At 57.1% G+C, this 14,591-nt stretch overlaps 2 protein-coding genes across 2 annotated transcripts; both read left to right on the top strand.

The window, feature by feature from the left end:
• Window positions 1–325: 325 nt before the first annotated feature.
• On the top strand, window positions 326–6,403 carry LOC119958966 (dr1-associated corepressor-like). Its single transcript, XM_038787491.1, has 5 exons — window positions 326–479; window positions 1,596–1,715; window positions 2,653–2,749; window positions 2,933–3,012; window positions 5,540–6,403. The coding sequence occupies exons 1-5, from the start codon at window positions 340–342 to the stop codon at window positions 5,679–5,681; spliced, it is 579 nt and encodes a 192-aa protein (XP_038643419.1). The 5' UTR covers window positions 326–339; the 3' UTR covers window positions 5,682–6,403.
• Window positions 6,404–11,447: 5,044 nt separating this feature from the next.
• LOC119958971 (cystatin-like) lies at window positions 11,448–14,483 on the top strand. Its single transcript, XM_038787500.1, has 3 exons — window positions 11,448–11,731; window positions 13,691–13,810; window positions 13,915–14,483. The coding sequence occupies exons 1-3, from the start codon at window positions 11,486–11,488 to the stop codon at window positions 13,996–13,998; spliced, it is 450 nt and encodes a 149-aa protein (XP_038643428.1). The 5' UTR covers window positions 11,448–11,485; the 3' UTR covers window positions 13,999–14,483.
• Window positions 14,484–14,591: the final 108 nt, after the last annotated feature.

The raw sequence follows: 14,591 nt of genomic DNA, 5'->3' as shown, positions 1-14,591 counted from the left end.
GTGCAGCACTCCCTCAGTACTGACCCTCTGACAGTGCGGCACTCCCTCAGTACTGACCCTCTGACAGTGCGGCACTCCCTCAGTACTGACCCTCTGACAGTGCGGCACTCCCTCAGTACTGACCCTCTGACAGTGCGGCACTCCCTCAGTACTGACCCCCTGACAGTGCAGCACTTCCCTCAGTACTGACCCTCTGACAGTGCAGCACTCCCTCAGTACTGACCCTGAGGAGTGTCCCAGGCGACTGCCACGTTCTTGACACTGAATACCAGGGCGTGTTTGGGGAGTGCGTGGGGAGGTGGTAGAGGAGGGGGACATTGGTGGGCGTGAGGGCGGCCAATGTGCATGAGCATCTGGAGCAACTCCTTAACCCGGTCCCGGTCAGCTCGAGCGCTGGAACTCTTCCTCGATTCCTTACTGACCAAGGCCTGTCATGTGACCCAATCGCGGAACGCCAAGACCATGACGACATCTCACCTGTAAGGAACACTGTCTAATAACGTGCTGTACCTGTCCTGGGAGTGTTTGATGGGGACAGTGTAGAGGGAGCTTTACTCTGTATCTAACCCCGTGCTGTAACTGTCCTGGGAGTGTTTGATGGGGACAGTGTAGGGGAGCTTTACTCTGTATCTAACACCGTGCTGTACCTGTCCTGGGAGTGTTTGATGGGGACAGTGTAGAGGGAGCTTTACTCTGTATCTAACCCCGTGATGTACCTGTCCTGGGAGTGTTTGATGTGGACAGTGTAGAGGGAGCTTTACTCTGTATCTAACCCCGTGCTGTACCTGTCCTGGGAGTGTTTGATGGGGACAGTGTAGAGGGAGCTTTACTCTGTATCTAACCCCGTGCTGTACCTGTCCTGGGAGTGTTTGATGGGGACAGTGTAGAGGGAGCTTTACTCTGTATCTAACCCCGTGCTGTACCTGTCCTGGGAGTGTTTAATGGGGACAGTGTAGAGGGAGCTTTACTCTGTATCTAACCCCGTGCTGTACCTGTCCTGGGAGTGTTTGATGGGGACAGTGTAGAGGGAGCTTTACTCTGTATCTAACCCCGTGCTGTACCTGTCCTGGGAGTGTTTGATGGGGGACAGTGTAGAGGGAGCTTTACTCTGTATCTAACCCCGTGCTGTACCTGTCCTGGGAGTGTTTGATGGGGACAGTGTAGAGGGAGCTTTACTCTGTATCTAACCCCGTGCTGTACCTGTCCTGGGAGTGTTTGATGGGGACAGTGTAGAGGGAGCTTTACTCTGTATCTAACCCCGTGATGTACCTGTCCTGGGAGTGTTTGATGGGGACAGTGTAGAGGGAGCTTTATTCTGTATCTAACCCCGTGCTGTACCTGTCCTGGGAGTGTTTGATGGGGACAGTGTAGAGGGAGCTTTACTCTGTATCTAACCCCGTGCTGTACCTGTCCTGGGAGTGTTTAATGGGGACAGTGTAGAGGGAGCTTTACTCTGTATCTAACCCCGTGCTGTACCTGTCCTGGGAGTGTTTGATGGGGACAGTGTAGAGGGAGCTTTACTCTGTATCTAACCCCGTGCTGGGGATGTTCTGTAGGGACGGCAGAGCTAATATTCTGGGTTTATTTGCCTCCAGTAAACAGTGCATCGAGCTTGAACAGCAGTTTGATTTCCTGAAGGACCTGGTTGCCTCTGTGCCGGACATGCAAGGGGAAAACGAGGACAATCACATGGAGGGAGACAAGGCCCCTCGAAGGTTGGTACTGAGAACCAACCAGAAACCTCCCCTTCTCTTGGTTGAATGTCCTGGGCAGCCATCCCGAGGCAGGACAGTGATGTCTCTCGTCCCTTGTTTATTTTGATGTGCTTTCATCAGCGGCTCGGCCAACGCATCCCTAATTGCCCCGCGTGAAGGTGGTGGGTGAGCCGCCATCTTGAACCCGCCGCAGTCCTGTGTGGTGTAGGTACACCCGCCGTGCTGTTAGGGAGTTCCCAGGATTTTGACCCCAGCCACAGTGAAGGAACGGCCGATATATTTCCCAGTCGGGATGGCGAGCGGCTCGGAGGGGGGGGGAACCTTGCAGGCGGGGGTGTTCCCCGTGCGTCTGCTGCTGCCCTCGTCCTTCTAGACGGTAGAGGTGGCGGGTTTGGAAGGTGCTGTCGAAGGAGCGAGTGGCTGCGGGGCGTCTTGTAGACGGTGCGCACGGCTGCCGCTGTGCGTCGGGGGGGGGGGGGGGTGGAGGGGGTGAATGTTTGTGGTTAGCGTGTCGATCGAGCGGGGCTGCTTTGCCCTGGATGGTGTCGAGCTTCTCGAGTGTTGTTGGGAGCCGCGCTCATCCAGGCGAGTGGAGAGTCCCTCACACTCCTGACTTGTGCCTTGTAGATGGTGGACAGGCTTTGGGGGGGAGTCAGGAGGTGAGTTACTCTCCGCAGGATTCCCAGCCTCTGACCTGCTCTGGTAGCCACAGTGTATGGCTGGGTCCAGTTCAGTTTCTGATCAATGGTAACCCCCCAGGATGTTGAGAGTGGGGGATTCAGCATTGATAATGTGAAAGGGGCTGCTCGTTATTGATATAAGCAGCGGGTGGAGCCCTTCCCTGCCCCGTGCTTGATGGTGCGGACAGTTAACGAGGGCCAGACTGGGCAGGACATTAATTAAACCCCATTAAACGCATCTTTCCTTCATTCTGAAGGGGGCGGAAACCGGGGACCGGACGGAGAAACACAAACGGAGGGGCGGGGTCCAAAGTGAAGGACAAGAAACTGTCCAGCACCGAATCGGAACAGGAGGTGAGTGGTCCGTCCGTCAACCGCGTCAGTCCGACTCTGGGCCCGCCCTCGGAGCGCGGACGGCACCTGGCAGCGACGCCCCACGCGGTTGAATTGCCCCCCCCCCCCCCCCCCCCCCCCCCCCCGCCGGCGACCGAAGGGACTGCTGGAATAACCAATCTCTGCTCCCTTATCCAATGACAGGACGAGTCTGAGGAAAGCGAGACGGACGAGGAGGAGGTGTCCCGGTCCAGCACGGACAAACCCGGGGACTCGATTCAGAGGTGAGTGGCTGCCCCCCCCCCCCCCCCCCCCCCCCCCCCCGTGGGAACCCGCGGCTAACGCGGGGAGGGCGAGGGTTGGCGACAGGTGGAGCCGTTGTCGAGAATGTGTCGGGTGGAGTTCCCGACGCAGGGAAGAAAACGTGAGGTTGGCTCTCCTTGCCGGGAAGAGTAGCAAAACGGGGCGTGATTTCGGTGGAGAGAGAGGGGAAGCTGTGGGACAGAGGGACCTGGGCGGCCGAGTGTATGAATCACAAGTTAGAATACAGGTCCGGGCAAGTGGGGAGGGGGACAAATGGAACGTTGGCCTTCATTGAGAGGGGGAATGGAGTGGACAAGACGGGAGGTCTTGCTACATCTGTACGGGGCGTCGGCGAGACCTTACGGAGAACGATGTACAGCGTTGGTCGTCTTACTTACGAAGGGGGTGTTCTTGCATTGGACTCAGTTCCGAGGAGGTGGATTAGTCGGATTCCCGGGATCATAGATCATAGAATTTACAGTGCAGAAGGAGGCCATTCGGCCCATCGAGTCTGCACCGGCTCCTGGAAAGAGCACCCTACCCAAGGTCAACACCTCCACCCTATCCCCATAACCCAGTAACCCCACCCAACACTAAGGGCAATTTTGGACACTAAGGGGCAATTTATCGCGGCCAATCCACCCTAACCCGCACATCTTTGGACTGTGGGAGGAAACCGGAGCACCCGGAGGAAACCCACGCACACACGGGGAGGATGTGCAGACTCCGCACAGACAGTGCAGGGAATCGAACCTGGGACCCTGGTGCTGTGAAGTGATTGTGCTATCCACAATCCTACCGTGCTGCCCCAAAAGGTGGAGGGGGTTTGTCTCCCGAGGGTGGGTCGAGCAGGATGGGGGCCTGTACCCTTCGGAGTTTAGAAGAACGAGAGGGGACCTGATTGAATGTATTCGAGGGCGGAGTTAGAGAGATTTCTGATCGACGGGGGTTGAGGGTCACCGGGGTGGGGGAGGAGACGGGGAAAAGAAAGTGGCGATCAGACCACAGCCGGATCAGTCACGATAGTATCGGACGGCGGAGCGGACTCGAGGGGCCGAGTGGCCCTGACTCCTGATTGTGTTCTTGTGCGCGGACGACCAGCAGTTCAGAGACTGGGTGGGTATAAAGACAAAGAACAGCACAGCACAGGAACAGGCCCTTAGGCCCTGTACCAGTCCTGGTACTGGCCAAAACCCTCAGCACTTCCTTAAAGGAGAAGGCGAGGGAGGGATTTACAGAGCTCCGGGACCCAAGCCACGGTGGGTCTGGCTGACAGGGACCTGCATGGGTGAGGGGAGGGGGGGTGTCGTGTCATCCTAGCGTCTGGGGCGAATGTCCTATCCCTTCGTCATTGCTGGTAAACAGGCGATCTGGGTCATTATCTCATTTCCCTGTGCACAATTGGCCTCCAGGTTTCCTGGTATAACAACGTGGCTGAGGGATATATGGAGGTGGTGCCAAAGGATTCCCAGAGGTTATACTCGTCCGGGAGAAGGGCCAGACTGTGTCAGAGACCAGGCGAAAGGGGTGACCTGATCGAGACTTTGCAGATTAGGAAGGGTATGAGGGATGGCGCCAGGTGGGGAATTCAGGAGAAACTCCTTTAGCCGAAGAGTGGGACAAATGTGGGGCCCGCTCCCACGGGGAGTGTGGGAGAATGTGGGACTCGCTCCCACGGGGAGTGGGGGAGAATGTGGGACTCGCTCCCACGGGGAGTGGGGGGGGGAGAATGTGGGACTCCCTCCCACAGGGAGTGGGGGAGAATGTGGGACTCGCTCCCACGGGGAGTGGGGGAGAATGTGGAACTCGCTCCCACGGGGAGTGGGGGAGAATGTGGGGCTCGATCCCACAGGGAGTGGGGAGAATGTGGGACACGCTCCCACGGGGAGTGGGGGAAATGTGGGACTCGCTCCCACGGGGAGTGGGGGGAATGTGGGACTCGCTCCCACGGGGAGTGTGGGAGAATGTGGGACTTGCTCCCACGGGGAGTGGGGGAGAATGTGGGACTCGCTCCCACGGGGAGTGGGGGGAATGTGGGACACGCTCCCACGGGGAGTGGGTGAGAATGTGGGACTCGCTCCCACGGGGAGTGGGGGAGAATGTGGGACTCGCTCCCACAGGGAGTGGGGAGAATGTGGGACTCGCTCCCACAGGGAGTGGGAGAGAATGTGGGTCTCGCTCCCACAGGGAGTGGGAAAGAATGTGGGACTCGCTCCCGCAGGAAGTGTCCGAGGTGAACAGTGTCTGTCCATTAAAGCGGGATAAACTGGATAAAGACATGAGGGAGAGAGGAGGGGAATTGAAGGATACGGTGATGGGATGGGGGGGGGAAGTGATTAAGAGAGGGAGAATGGGAGGAGTTCGCGTAGAGCGCAGGGGTCGGACAGCGTGCTCTAGACTCGCTGGATCACATGGGCACAGCTGGGGCGGGGGCGTGAAGCGTTTCGCGAATTCCCGAGGCCTCGCGCGTCTGAACACCGGCTCTTTTCTCTCGCCTGTCTCCCACAGCACTCCGTCGCTCTTCAACACTCCGCTACCAACCCTGCCCATGCCCACGTGTTCCCCGGTGATGAGCAACTTGCCAATGCCAGCGCCCGCCCCGATGGCTGGCAGTGAAGACGGCGAGGAAGACGACGATTATGATTCTTAGCTTTGTGTTTTCGTTCCTTACTTTTGGCGAAATGGCGAGGATAGAGTGGGGGTTTTATTCCGTATGTGTGTGTGTGCGCGCGTGTGTGTCTGTGCGTGTGTGTGTGTACGCCTGTGTGTCTGTGTACGTGTGTGTGTACGCCTGTGTCTGTGCACGCGCGTGCATGTGTGTACCTGTGTGTGTGTACGCCTGTGACTGCGAGTGTGTGCGCGCGTGTGTACGTGCAAGAGCGCGCGCCTGTGTGTCTGCAAATGCGCGCGCGCATGTGTGTACGCCTATGTGCGTGTGCGCGCGTGTACGCCTGTGTGCCCGTGTATGAACGCCTGTGTGGGTGGGTGTGCACGCACGTGTATGTACGCCTGTGTGTGTGCGCGCCTGTTCTCTTTCGAGATTTATTTTTTCACGTCAAGTCACTTGAGAGATTCCTCTCGCCTCTTGCGTCATTTTATTTACTGCGTTCCTGTGGCAGTTCTTAAACCATTTTATCCTCTCGTTGTGCCCATAGTGTGCACGGGAAGTCCCGCCACCCCCCTCCCAACGCGGTCCTCCGCAATCCCTCCCTTCCAAAAGGAATAAACGGATTGAGAGACAGAGAGAAGTTGCTAAAAAGCTGGGTGAGATCGGTGCGGATGTCATCGCCAGCTTCGGTATTATTTTTAATTTTAGCGAAACGCAGAATAAAATTTGCGACCAAATAAAAAAAGGAAATGGGAATTTTTTTTTCTCTCTCTCTCTCTCGCCTACCCACAACCCCCAGCGGAGGAAACCTTAACCAGAGTCGATGAGCAGAATCGTGTTTATTGAAATCCTGTGCAAATAATAATCTAGAATTTGTGCCATGTTCTCCCTTAGTTTGTTTCACATTCCCTCCCTGCTGCCCCTCCTCTACCCCTGGTGAGACTTCGCTGTTTTTTTGTAATGGGGGAATGTATTTGTTGGGGGGGAGGGGTTGGGGGGGGGGTGTTGTTCACTTTGCTCCGAATAAAGGCATTTTAGGGGAGGTTGATGTGTCCGGGTTTTCATTTTTGCTGCTTTCCGTCCGCCTTTGAGTCCGGTGGGGGAGGGGTGGTGGGGGGGGGGGGGGGGGGGTGGGGGGGGAGCCGTTTCCTTTCATTGACCAAATCGACAAACTGGGGTACGTTCTCCCCCCCCCCCCCCCCCCACCGATGCGACTCCTTCGAGGGATGGTCCGTCAAATGAAACCGAATCTGCCGTGGACCTCGAGAAACGGCCGAAGCGCAGTGCGATCACAGGGATTGAGGGCGTGCCCCCCGCGGTGCCCACGGGGCACGGAGGTGAGGGGGAGGGGGGCATTTTTTTGATGCCGGCAGAAGAAGGGGGCAGACTGTCGGTCAGGAGCAGGCCCAGTAGGAGGGCCCTTCTCCTCAGTGTCCCCGAATCGTATTGTTGAGCATTGCAGCAGGAGCCCGTTCGGCCCGAGGCGCGTGTGCCATCCCCTTGACTGTGCTTTCCGATCACTCCCATCCCTTGGCGTTTGCCCCCCATTGTCTTCAAACCGGCCCTTGGAGACCGAACGTCCCAGGTGAGAGCAACCCGCTGAGCTGAAATAATGTCCCCATCGGATTCTCTTCAGTGACCCCCCATCTTTTTTAGAACCCCTCGCTTCCCCCCCCCCCCTCCCCAAAACAAACTGAACCTTCTCCGAGTACAGGAACGCCATCAAGTCCCCCCAGCCATGCCCCTCAAACGGCAACCCGCCCATCCCCATGCGCCCCGCATCAACCCCACCCCCCCCCAGCCTCGCACACGAGGTCGAGGCATTCCCCCATCGCAGCATCACCCCCCCCCCCCCTCCTCCAGGGCCCACCCCCAGCTCCTCCTCCTCGCAATTGGGCCTCAACTCCCTCCAGCGTAGCCACGTCCTTCTCCAAAATCCTCCCGTGGATCGTCACGATAACCGCACCCCCCCCCCCCCCCCCAAGCCCATTCACCGACAGCACCCCCTCCAACAAGGAGGGTGGTGCCAGCGGAATAGTCAGAAAAACCCACTGCAAACTTTTCTGAGGTGTAGGTACACCCACCGTGCTGTTAGGGAGGGGAGTTCCCAGGATTTTGACCCCAGCCACAGTGAAGGAACGGCCGATATATTTCCGAGTCAGGATGGCGAGCAGATCGGAGGGGGGGGAACTTGCAGGTGGTGGTGTTCCCCGTGCGTCTGCTGCTGCCCTCGCCCTTCTAGACGGTAGAGGTGGCGGGTTTGGAAGGTGCTGTCGAAGGAGCGAGTGGCTGCGGGGCGTCTTGTAGACGGTGCACACGGCTGCCGCTGTGCGTCCAGGGGGGGTGGAGGGAGCGAATGTTTGTGGTTAGCGTGTCGATCGAGCGGGGCTGCTTTGCCCTGGATGGTGTCGAGCTTCTCGAGTGTTGTTGGGAGCCGCACTCATCCAGGCGAGTGGAGAGTCCCTCACACTCCTGACTTGTGCCTTGTAGATGGTGGACAGGCTTTGGGGGGGTGGGTCAGGAGGTGAGTTACTCTCCGCAGGATTCCCAGCCTCTGACCTGCTCTGGTAGCCACAGTATTAATGTGGCTGGGTCCAGTTCAGCTTTTTTTTTTAAATTTAAGAGTACCCAATTCATTATTTCCAATTAAGGGGCAATTTAGCGCGGCTAATCCACCTACTCTGCACATCTTTGGGTTGTGGGGGCGAAACCCACGCAGACACGGGGAGAATGTGCAAACTCCACACGGACAGTGACCAAGAGCCGGGATCGAACCTGGGACCATGTGAATGGTTAAGTGGATTGGACACTCTAAATTGATTAAATATAAGAAGGTTGTGCAGTGCTGGTCCGAGGAAACAGAAGAGCTCCTATGTGATTGCTTGAAGACAGTGGACTGGTCCATATTTAAGAACTCGGCGACCGACCTAAATGAGTATGCCACCACCGTCACAGACTTCATCAGCAAATGTGTGGACGACTGCGTGCCAAAGAAAGCAGTACGTACGTTCCCCAACCGGAAACCATGGCTCAACCGCGAGATTGACTCCCTACTGAAGGACAGATCTGAGGCGTTCAAGTCAAGCGACCCTGACCTAGACGAGAAATCCAGGTACGACCTCCGTCCGAGATGCCAAGAGGGAATATCAGACCAAGCTAGAGTCACAGACTAGCGTTACAGACTCCCGATGGTTGTGGCAAGGACTAAACAACGCAACGGGCTACAGAGCGAAGACGAGCAGTATCTCTGGCAGCAGTGCACCCCTCCCCGATGAACATTCTATGCCCGGTTCAAGCAGGTAACCAACAATCTGCTGTCGAGTGCCTCAGCAGCCCATAATTCACCCATACCCACCATCACAGCTTCCGAAGTCAGATCGGCCTTCCTGAAAGTGAACTCTCGGAAGGCGACGGGTCCGGACGGGATCCCCGGCCGTGCACTCAGAGCCTGTGCGGACCAGCTGGCAGAGGTGTTCACAGACATCTTTAACCTGTCCCTACTCCACTCCGAGGTCCCCACCTGCTTCAAGAAGACCACCATCATACCAGTACCAAAGAAGAACCAGGCAACGTGCCTCAACAACTACCGTCCGGCGGCCCTGACATCAATTGTAATGAAGTGCTTCGAGAAGTTTGTCGTGAAGCACATCACCTCCATACTCCCAGGATGCCTTGATCCACTGCAATTCACATACCGTCACAACCGGTTCACAGCAGACGCCACCTCCCTGGCCCTACACTCATCCCTGTTGCATCTCAACATCAAGGACTCCTACATCAGACTCCTATTTATTGACTACAGCTCCGCCTTCAACACCATAATCCCAGCCCAGATCATATCAAAGTTCCAACACCAAGGATTCGGCTCCTCCCTCTGAAAATGGATCCTCGACTTTCTGACCCACAGGCCACAAACAGTAAGAATAAACAACAACACTGATCATCTTTATTGTCACAAGTAGGCTGACAACACTGCAATGACGTTACTGTGAAAAGCCCCTAGCTGCCACATTCCGGCGCCTGTTCGGGTACACGGAGGGGGAATTCAGAATTTCCAATTCACCTAACAGCACGTCTTTCGGGACTTCTGGGAGGAAACCGGAGCACCCGAGGAAACCCACGCACACACGGGGAGAACGTGCAGACTCCGCACAGACAGTGACCCAAGCTGGGAATCGAACCCGGGACCCTGGTGCTGTGAAGCAACAGTGCTAACCGCTGTGCTACCGTGCCGCGCATAAAATCTGTGCGTTAGTCCTCAGTACTGGGGCCCCGCAAGGCTGCGTACCCTACTATACTCCCGCTACACACAGGACTGCATGGCAAAATGTGGTTCCAACTCCATCTACATGTTTGCTGATGACACGACTGTAGTGGGTTGAATCTCGAACAACAATGAGTCAGAATACAGGAAGGAGATAGAGAAATGAGTGGGGTGGTGTAACGACAATAATCTCTCCCTCAATGTCAGCAAAACTAAAGAGCTGGTCATTGACTTCAGAAACAAAGTCTTGTACACACCCCTGTCAGCATCAACGGGGCCGAGGTGGAGATGGTTAACAGCTTCAAATTCCCCGCTGTGCACATCACCAACAATCTGTCCTGGTCCAGCCACGTCGCTGCTGTGACCAAGAAAGCACAACACGCCTATACCTCCTCCGGAAACTAAGGAAATTCGGCATGTCCCCATTGAGTCTTACAATTTTTACATGTGGGCAGCACAGTAGCACAGTAGCGTTGCTTCACAGCTCCAGGGTCCCAGGTTCGATTTCTGGCTTGGGTCATTATGTGGCGTCTGCCCTGTGTCTGCGTGGGTTTCCTCCGGGTGCTCCGGTTTCCTCCCACAAGTCCCGAATCACGTGCTCGTTAGGTGAACTGGACGTTCTGAATTCTCCCTCTGTGTACCCGAACAGGTGCCGGAGTGTGGCGACGAGGGGATTTTCACCGCAACTTAATTGCGGCGTTAATGTAAGCCTACTTGTGACAATAATAAATGGTATTATTATTATAGAAAGCATCCTATGTGGTTGCATCACAGCCTGGTATGGCAACTGCTCGGCCCAAGACCATAAGAAACTTCAGAGCGTCGTGAACACCGCCCAGTCCATCACACGAACCTGCCTCCCATCCATTGACTCCATCTACACCTCCCGCTGCCTGGGGAAAGCGGGCAGCATAATCAAAGACCCCTCCCACCTGGCTTACTTACTCTTCCAACTTCTTCCATGGGGCAGGAGATACAGAAGTCTGAGAACACGCACGAACAGACTCAAAAACAGCTTCTTCCCCATTGTTACCAGACTCCTAAATGACCCTCTTATTGACTGACCTGATTAACACTACACCCCTGTATGCTTCACCCAATGTCGGTGTCTATGTATTTACGTTGTAGACCTTGTGTTGCCCTGTTATTTGTTTCATTTTATTTTCATGTATGCAATGATCTATTTGAGCTGCTGGCAGAAAAATACTTTTCACTGAACCTCAGTACAGGTGACAATAAACACATCCAAATGGGCTAAGTGGAGATGCCCCTCACAAGGATGGCGGACGGTCCCGCGGGGCGGAAGCAGCGCCTGGGGGGCGGGGCGGAAGTGACGGACGTTGGCGGGTTGTGTGCGGCGCCGGTGGTGCTTGCTTCCTTGTCGCTGTGGATCAGAAGTGACGCCAACAGAGGGGCGGAAGTGGGCACGTCTGCGGGTTGGCTTTGCTAGCTGCGGGCGGGGCGGAAGTGACGGGCGTGGGCGGGTTGTGTCCGCCGGCCGGCCGGTGGTGCTGCCGCCTCTGGGCGGGTCGGAAGTGACGCGCCAGCGGGGCGGAAGTGGAATTGGAGCTGCGTAGTGAAGATGGCGGCGGGACTCAGGACCCTGTTGTTGGTGTCGGTGGCGGCTGCTGCCACTCGGCTGCTCCAGGTCGGGGCCCAGGATGACAGCCCCATGCCCGGCGGCTTCATGCCCGGCAGCTCGCGGCCCGTCGACGTGAACGCGCCCGAGGTGCAGAAGGCGGCCCGCGCCGGGGTCGACAGCGTCAACCGGGCCTCAAACCAGCTGTTCCTGAACAAAATACGGAGAGTTTTAAAGGCCAAGGAGCAGGTCAGAGGGGAGGGGTGGGGAATAGGGGGGAGGGGAGGGGGGGGAATAGGGGGAGGGGGGAGGGGGGTGGGAATAGGGGGTGGGAATAGGGGGTGGGGAATAGGGGGGTGGGGAATAGGGGGGTGGGGAATAGGGGGAGGGGGTGGGGAATAGGGGGAGGGGGTGGGGAATAGGGGGAGGGGGTGGGGAATAGGGGGAGGGGTGGGGAATAGGGGGAGGGGAGGGGGTGGGGAATAGGGGGAGGGGAGGGGTGGGGAATAGGGGGAGGGGTGGGGAATAGGGGGAGGGGAGGGGTGGGGAATGAGGGGAGGGGTGGGGAATAGGGGGAGGGGAGGGGTGGGGAATGAGGGGGGGGAGGGGAGGGGTGGGGAATGAGGGGAGGGGTGGGGAATAGGGGGAGGGGAGGAGGGGGTGGGGAATAGGGGGAGGGGGGGAGGGGGAGGGAATAGGGGGAGGGGGGAGGGGGAGGGAATAGGGGGGGGTGGGGGAGGGGGAGGGAATAGGGGGGGGAAGAGGGGGGGGAATAGGGAGGAGTGGGGAATAGGGGAGGGGGAGGGTGGGGAATAGGGGAGGGGGAGGGTGGGGAATAGGGGAGGGGGAGGGGGGAATAGGGAGGGGGGGAATAGGGGAGGGTGTGGGGGGAATGGGGAGGGGGAGGGTGGGGAATGGGTGTGGGGGGAGGATGGGGTGTGGGGGGGAGGGTGGGATGCAGGATGGGGGGGTGGGGTGCGGAATGGGGGGGAGGAGGGCGGGAGGGGAACGGGGAGGAGGGCGGGAGTGGAACGGGGAGGGAGGGAGGGGAATGGGAGTGAGGGAGGGAGGGGAACGGTAGGGAGGGGAATGGGGTGTGAGGGGAACGGTAGGGAGGGGAATGGGGTGTGGGGGGAATGGGAGGGGGAGAGAATGGGATGGGGTGGGGGGCTGGAGGGAAAGGGGAGGGGGAGAGAATGGGATGGGGGTGGTGGAGGGAATGGGGAGAGAGGAGGGTGGAGGGAATGGGGAGGGGGGTGGAGGGAATGGGGGGTCATAAAGATAAAGTGAGAGGGGGGTGAATGGTGAGAGTTGAGGGGGGAGGCGGGGGGGAATGAGGAGGGGAGGGAGAGAGAACATAGAGGGAGAAAGATCATAAAGTGAGAGGGGAAATAGAGGGTTAGAAAAAATAGAGAGGGGGGGAATAATCGTTAATATTGTCAGAAGTAAGGGGCAGCACGGTGGCACAGTGGTTAGCATTGCTGCCTACGGCGCTGAGGACCTGGGTTCGAATCCCGGCCCTGGGTCACTGTCTGTAAGGAGTTTGCACATTCTCCCCGTGTCTGCGTGGGTTTCGCCCCCACAACCCAAAGATGTGCAGGGTAGGTGGATTGGCCACGTTAAATTGCCCCTTAATTGGAAAAAATAATTGGGTACTCTAAATTTTAAAAAAAAAAAAAATATTGTCAGAAGTAGGCTGACATTAACACTGCAATGAAGTTACTGTGAAAAGCCCCTAGTCGCCACATTCCGGCACCTGTTTGGGTACACGGAGGGAGAATTCAGAATGTCCAATTCACCTAACAAGCACGTCTTGTGGGAGGAAATGGAGCGCCCGGAGGAAACCCACGCAGACACGGGGGGAGACTCCGCACAGACAGAGCCGGGAATCGAATCTGGGCCCTGGTGCTGTGAAGCCACAGTGCTAACCACTGTGCTGCTCGGGAGAGAGTGGAATAGAGAGGTGAGGGGGGGCTTTGGGAGAGTGGGTGGCGAGAAGGGGGGGGGGGGTTGTAGCGAGAGAAAGGGACAGGGAGAGATGCAGAGGGGAGTGCGGCGAGGTTAGTGTGAGGGAAGGGGGAAGAGAGGTGGTGTGCAGCCGGAGCAAAGGGGAGGGAAAGATTGAGAGAGATTTGATTTTAGGAGCTCCCTCTGCCACTGCTGGTGAATTGAGTGACTGTGCCCCCCCCCCCCCCCCCCCCCTTACAGGTGGTGCAGGGGATGATGTATCGTTTGACGGTGGAGATCGGAGCCACAACTTGCAAAAAGAGGGCCTCAAGTGTCAACTCCGATGAGTGTGACTTCCACATGACCCCTCCGCACGCCCAGGTAAGGGGGGGGGGGGGGGGGGTTTGGGAGCTGCTGGTTCCTCCGTATCCCGGCACTCGGCTGGGCTCGGCTGACGATATTAAACCTGATTTTTCCCTTTTCAGACACAGATCTGCAAGTTTAAAGTCTGGGACCGCCCGTGGCTGGGCCCGATGGAAGTGGTGAAGCAAAACTGCACCGTCCAGTAACCACCCCTATCTCGCTGGGCGCCCACATAGACGTCCGCGGAAGATTGCCAAGGCTTCGCTCTGCTGTGATTGTAATCACCGACTTGTAACCACGGGAGGCAAGAACACTGTTGCTGTCCAGTCTCGTCTCATCATGCCCCCCCCCCCCCCGAAAAACCAGGGGGGGAGAAAGCTCGACCCAAAGTGGACCGACGTCCTGAGAGAATGGCCAGTTTCCAGCCTCCCTCACTTAAAGTACACGGTCTGCTGTAGCTAACACACACCGGGGATAGGGGAAGCTCTTCCAGCAACACGTGTTCCGCGTCAGCAATCAGTCCCATTTAGTGTACGGGACAGAACGTTTAATCTCTCTATCTGCTTCAGGGTATATTCGCCACTGAGCTCAGTATTGATTCCGCTGAAGCAGATCCAATAACGATCAAAACCTAAATACACAACTGTTGCATCCTATTCATTATCCAATAAATTGACTTCACTATAATCAACTATTGTGTGTTGTCTTTGTGAAAGCCTTCACTCTGTATCTAACCCCGTGCTGTACCTGTCCTGGGAGTGTTTGATAGGGACAGTGTAGAGGGAGCTTTACTCTGTAT

The sequence above is a fragment of the Scyliorhinus canicula genome, chromosome 31 (assembly GCF_902713615.1).
Source record: "Scyliorhinus canicula chromosome 31, sScyCan1.1, whole genome shotgun sequence".
Lineage (NCBI taxonomy): Eukaryota > Metazoa > Chordata > Chondrichthyes > Carcharhiniformes > Scyliorhinidae > Scyliorhinus > Scyliorhinus canicula.
This window is presented reverse-complemented; position numbering and strand designations above follow the sequence as displayed.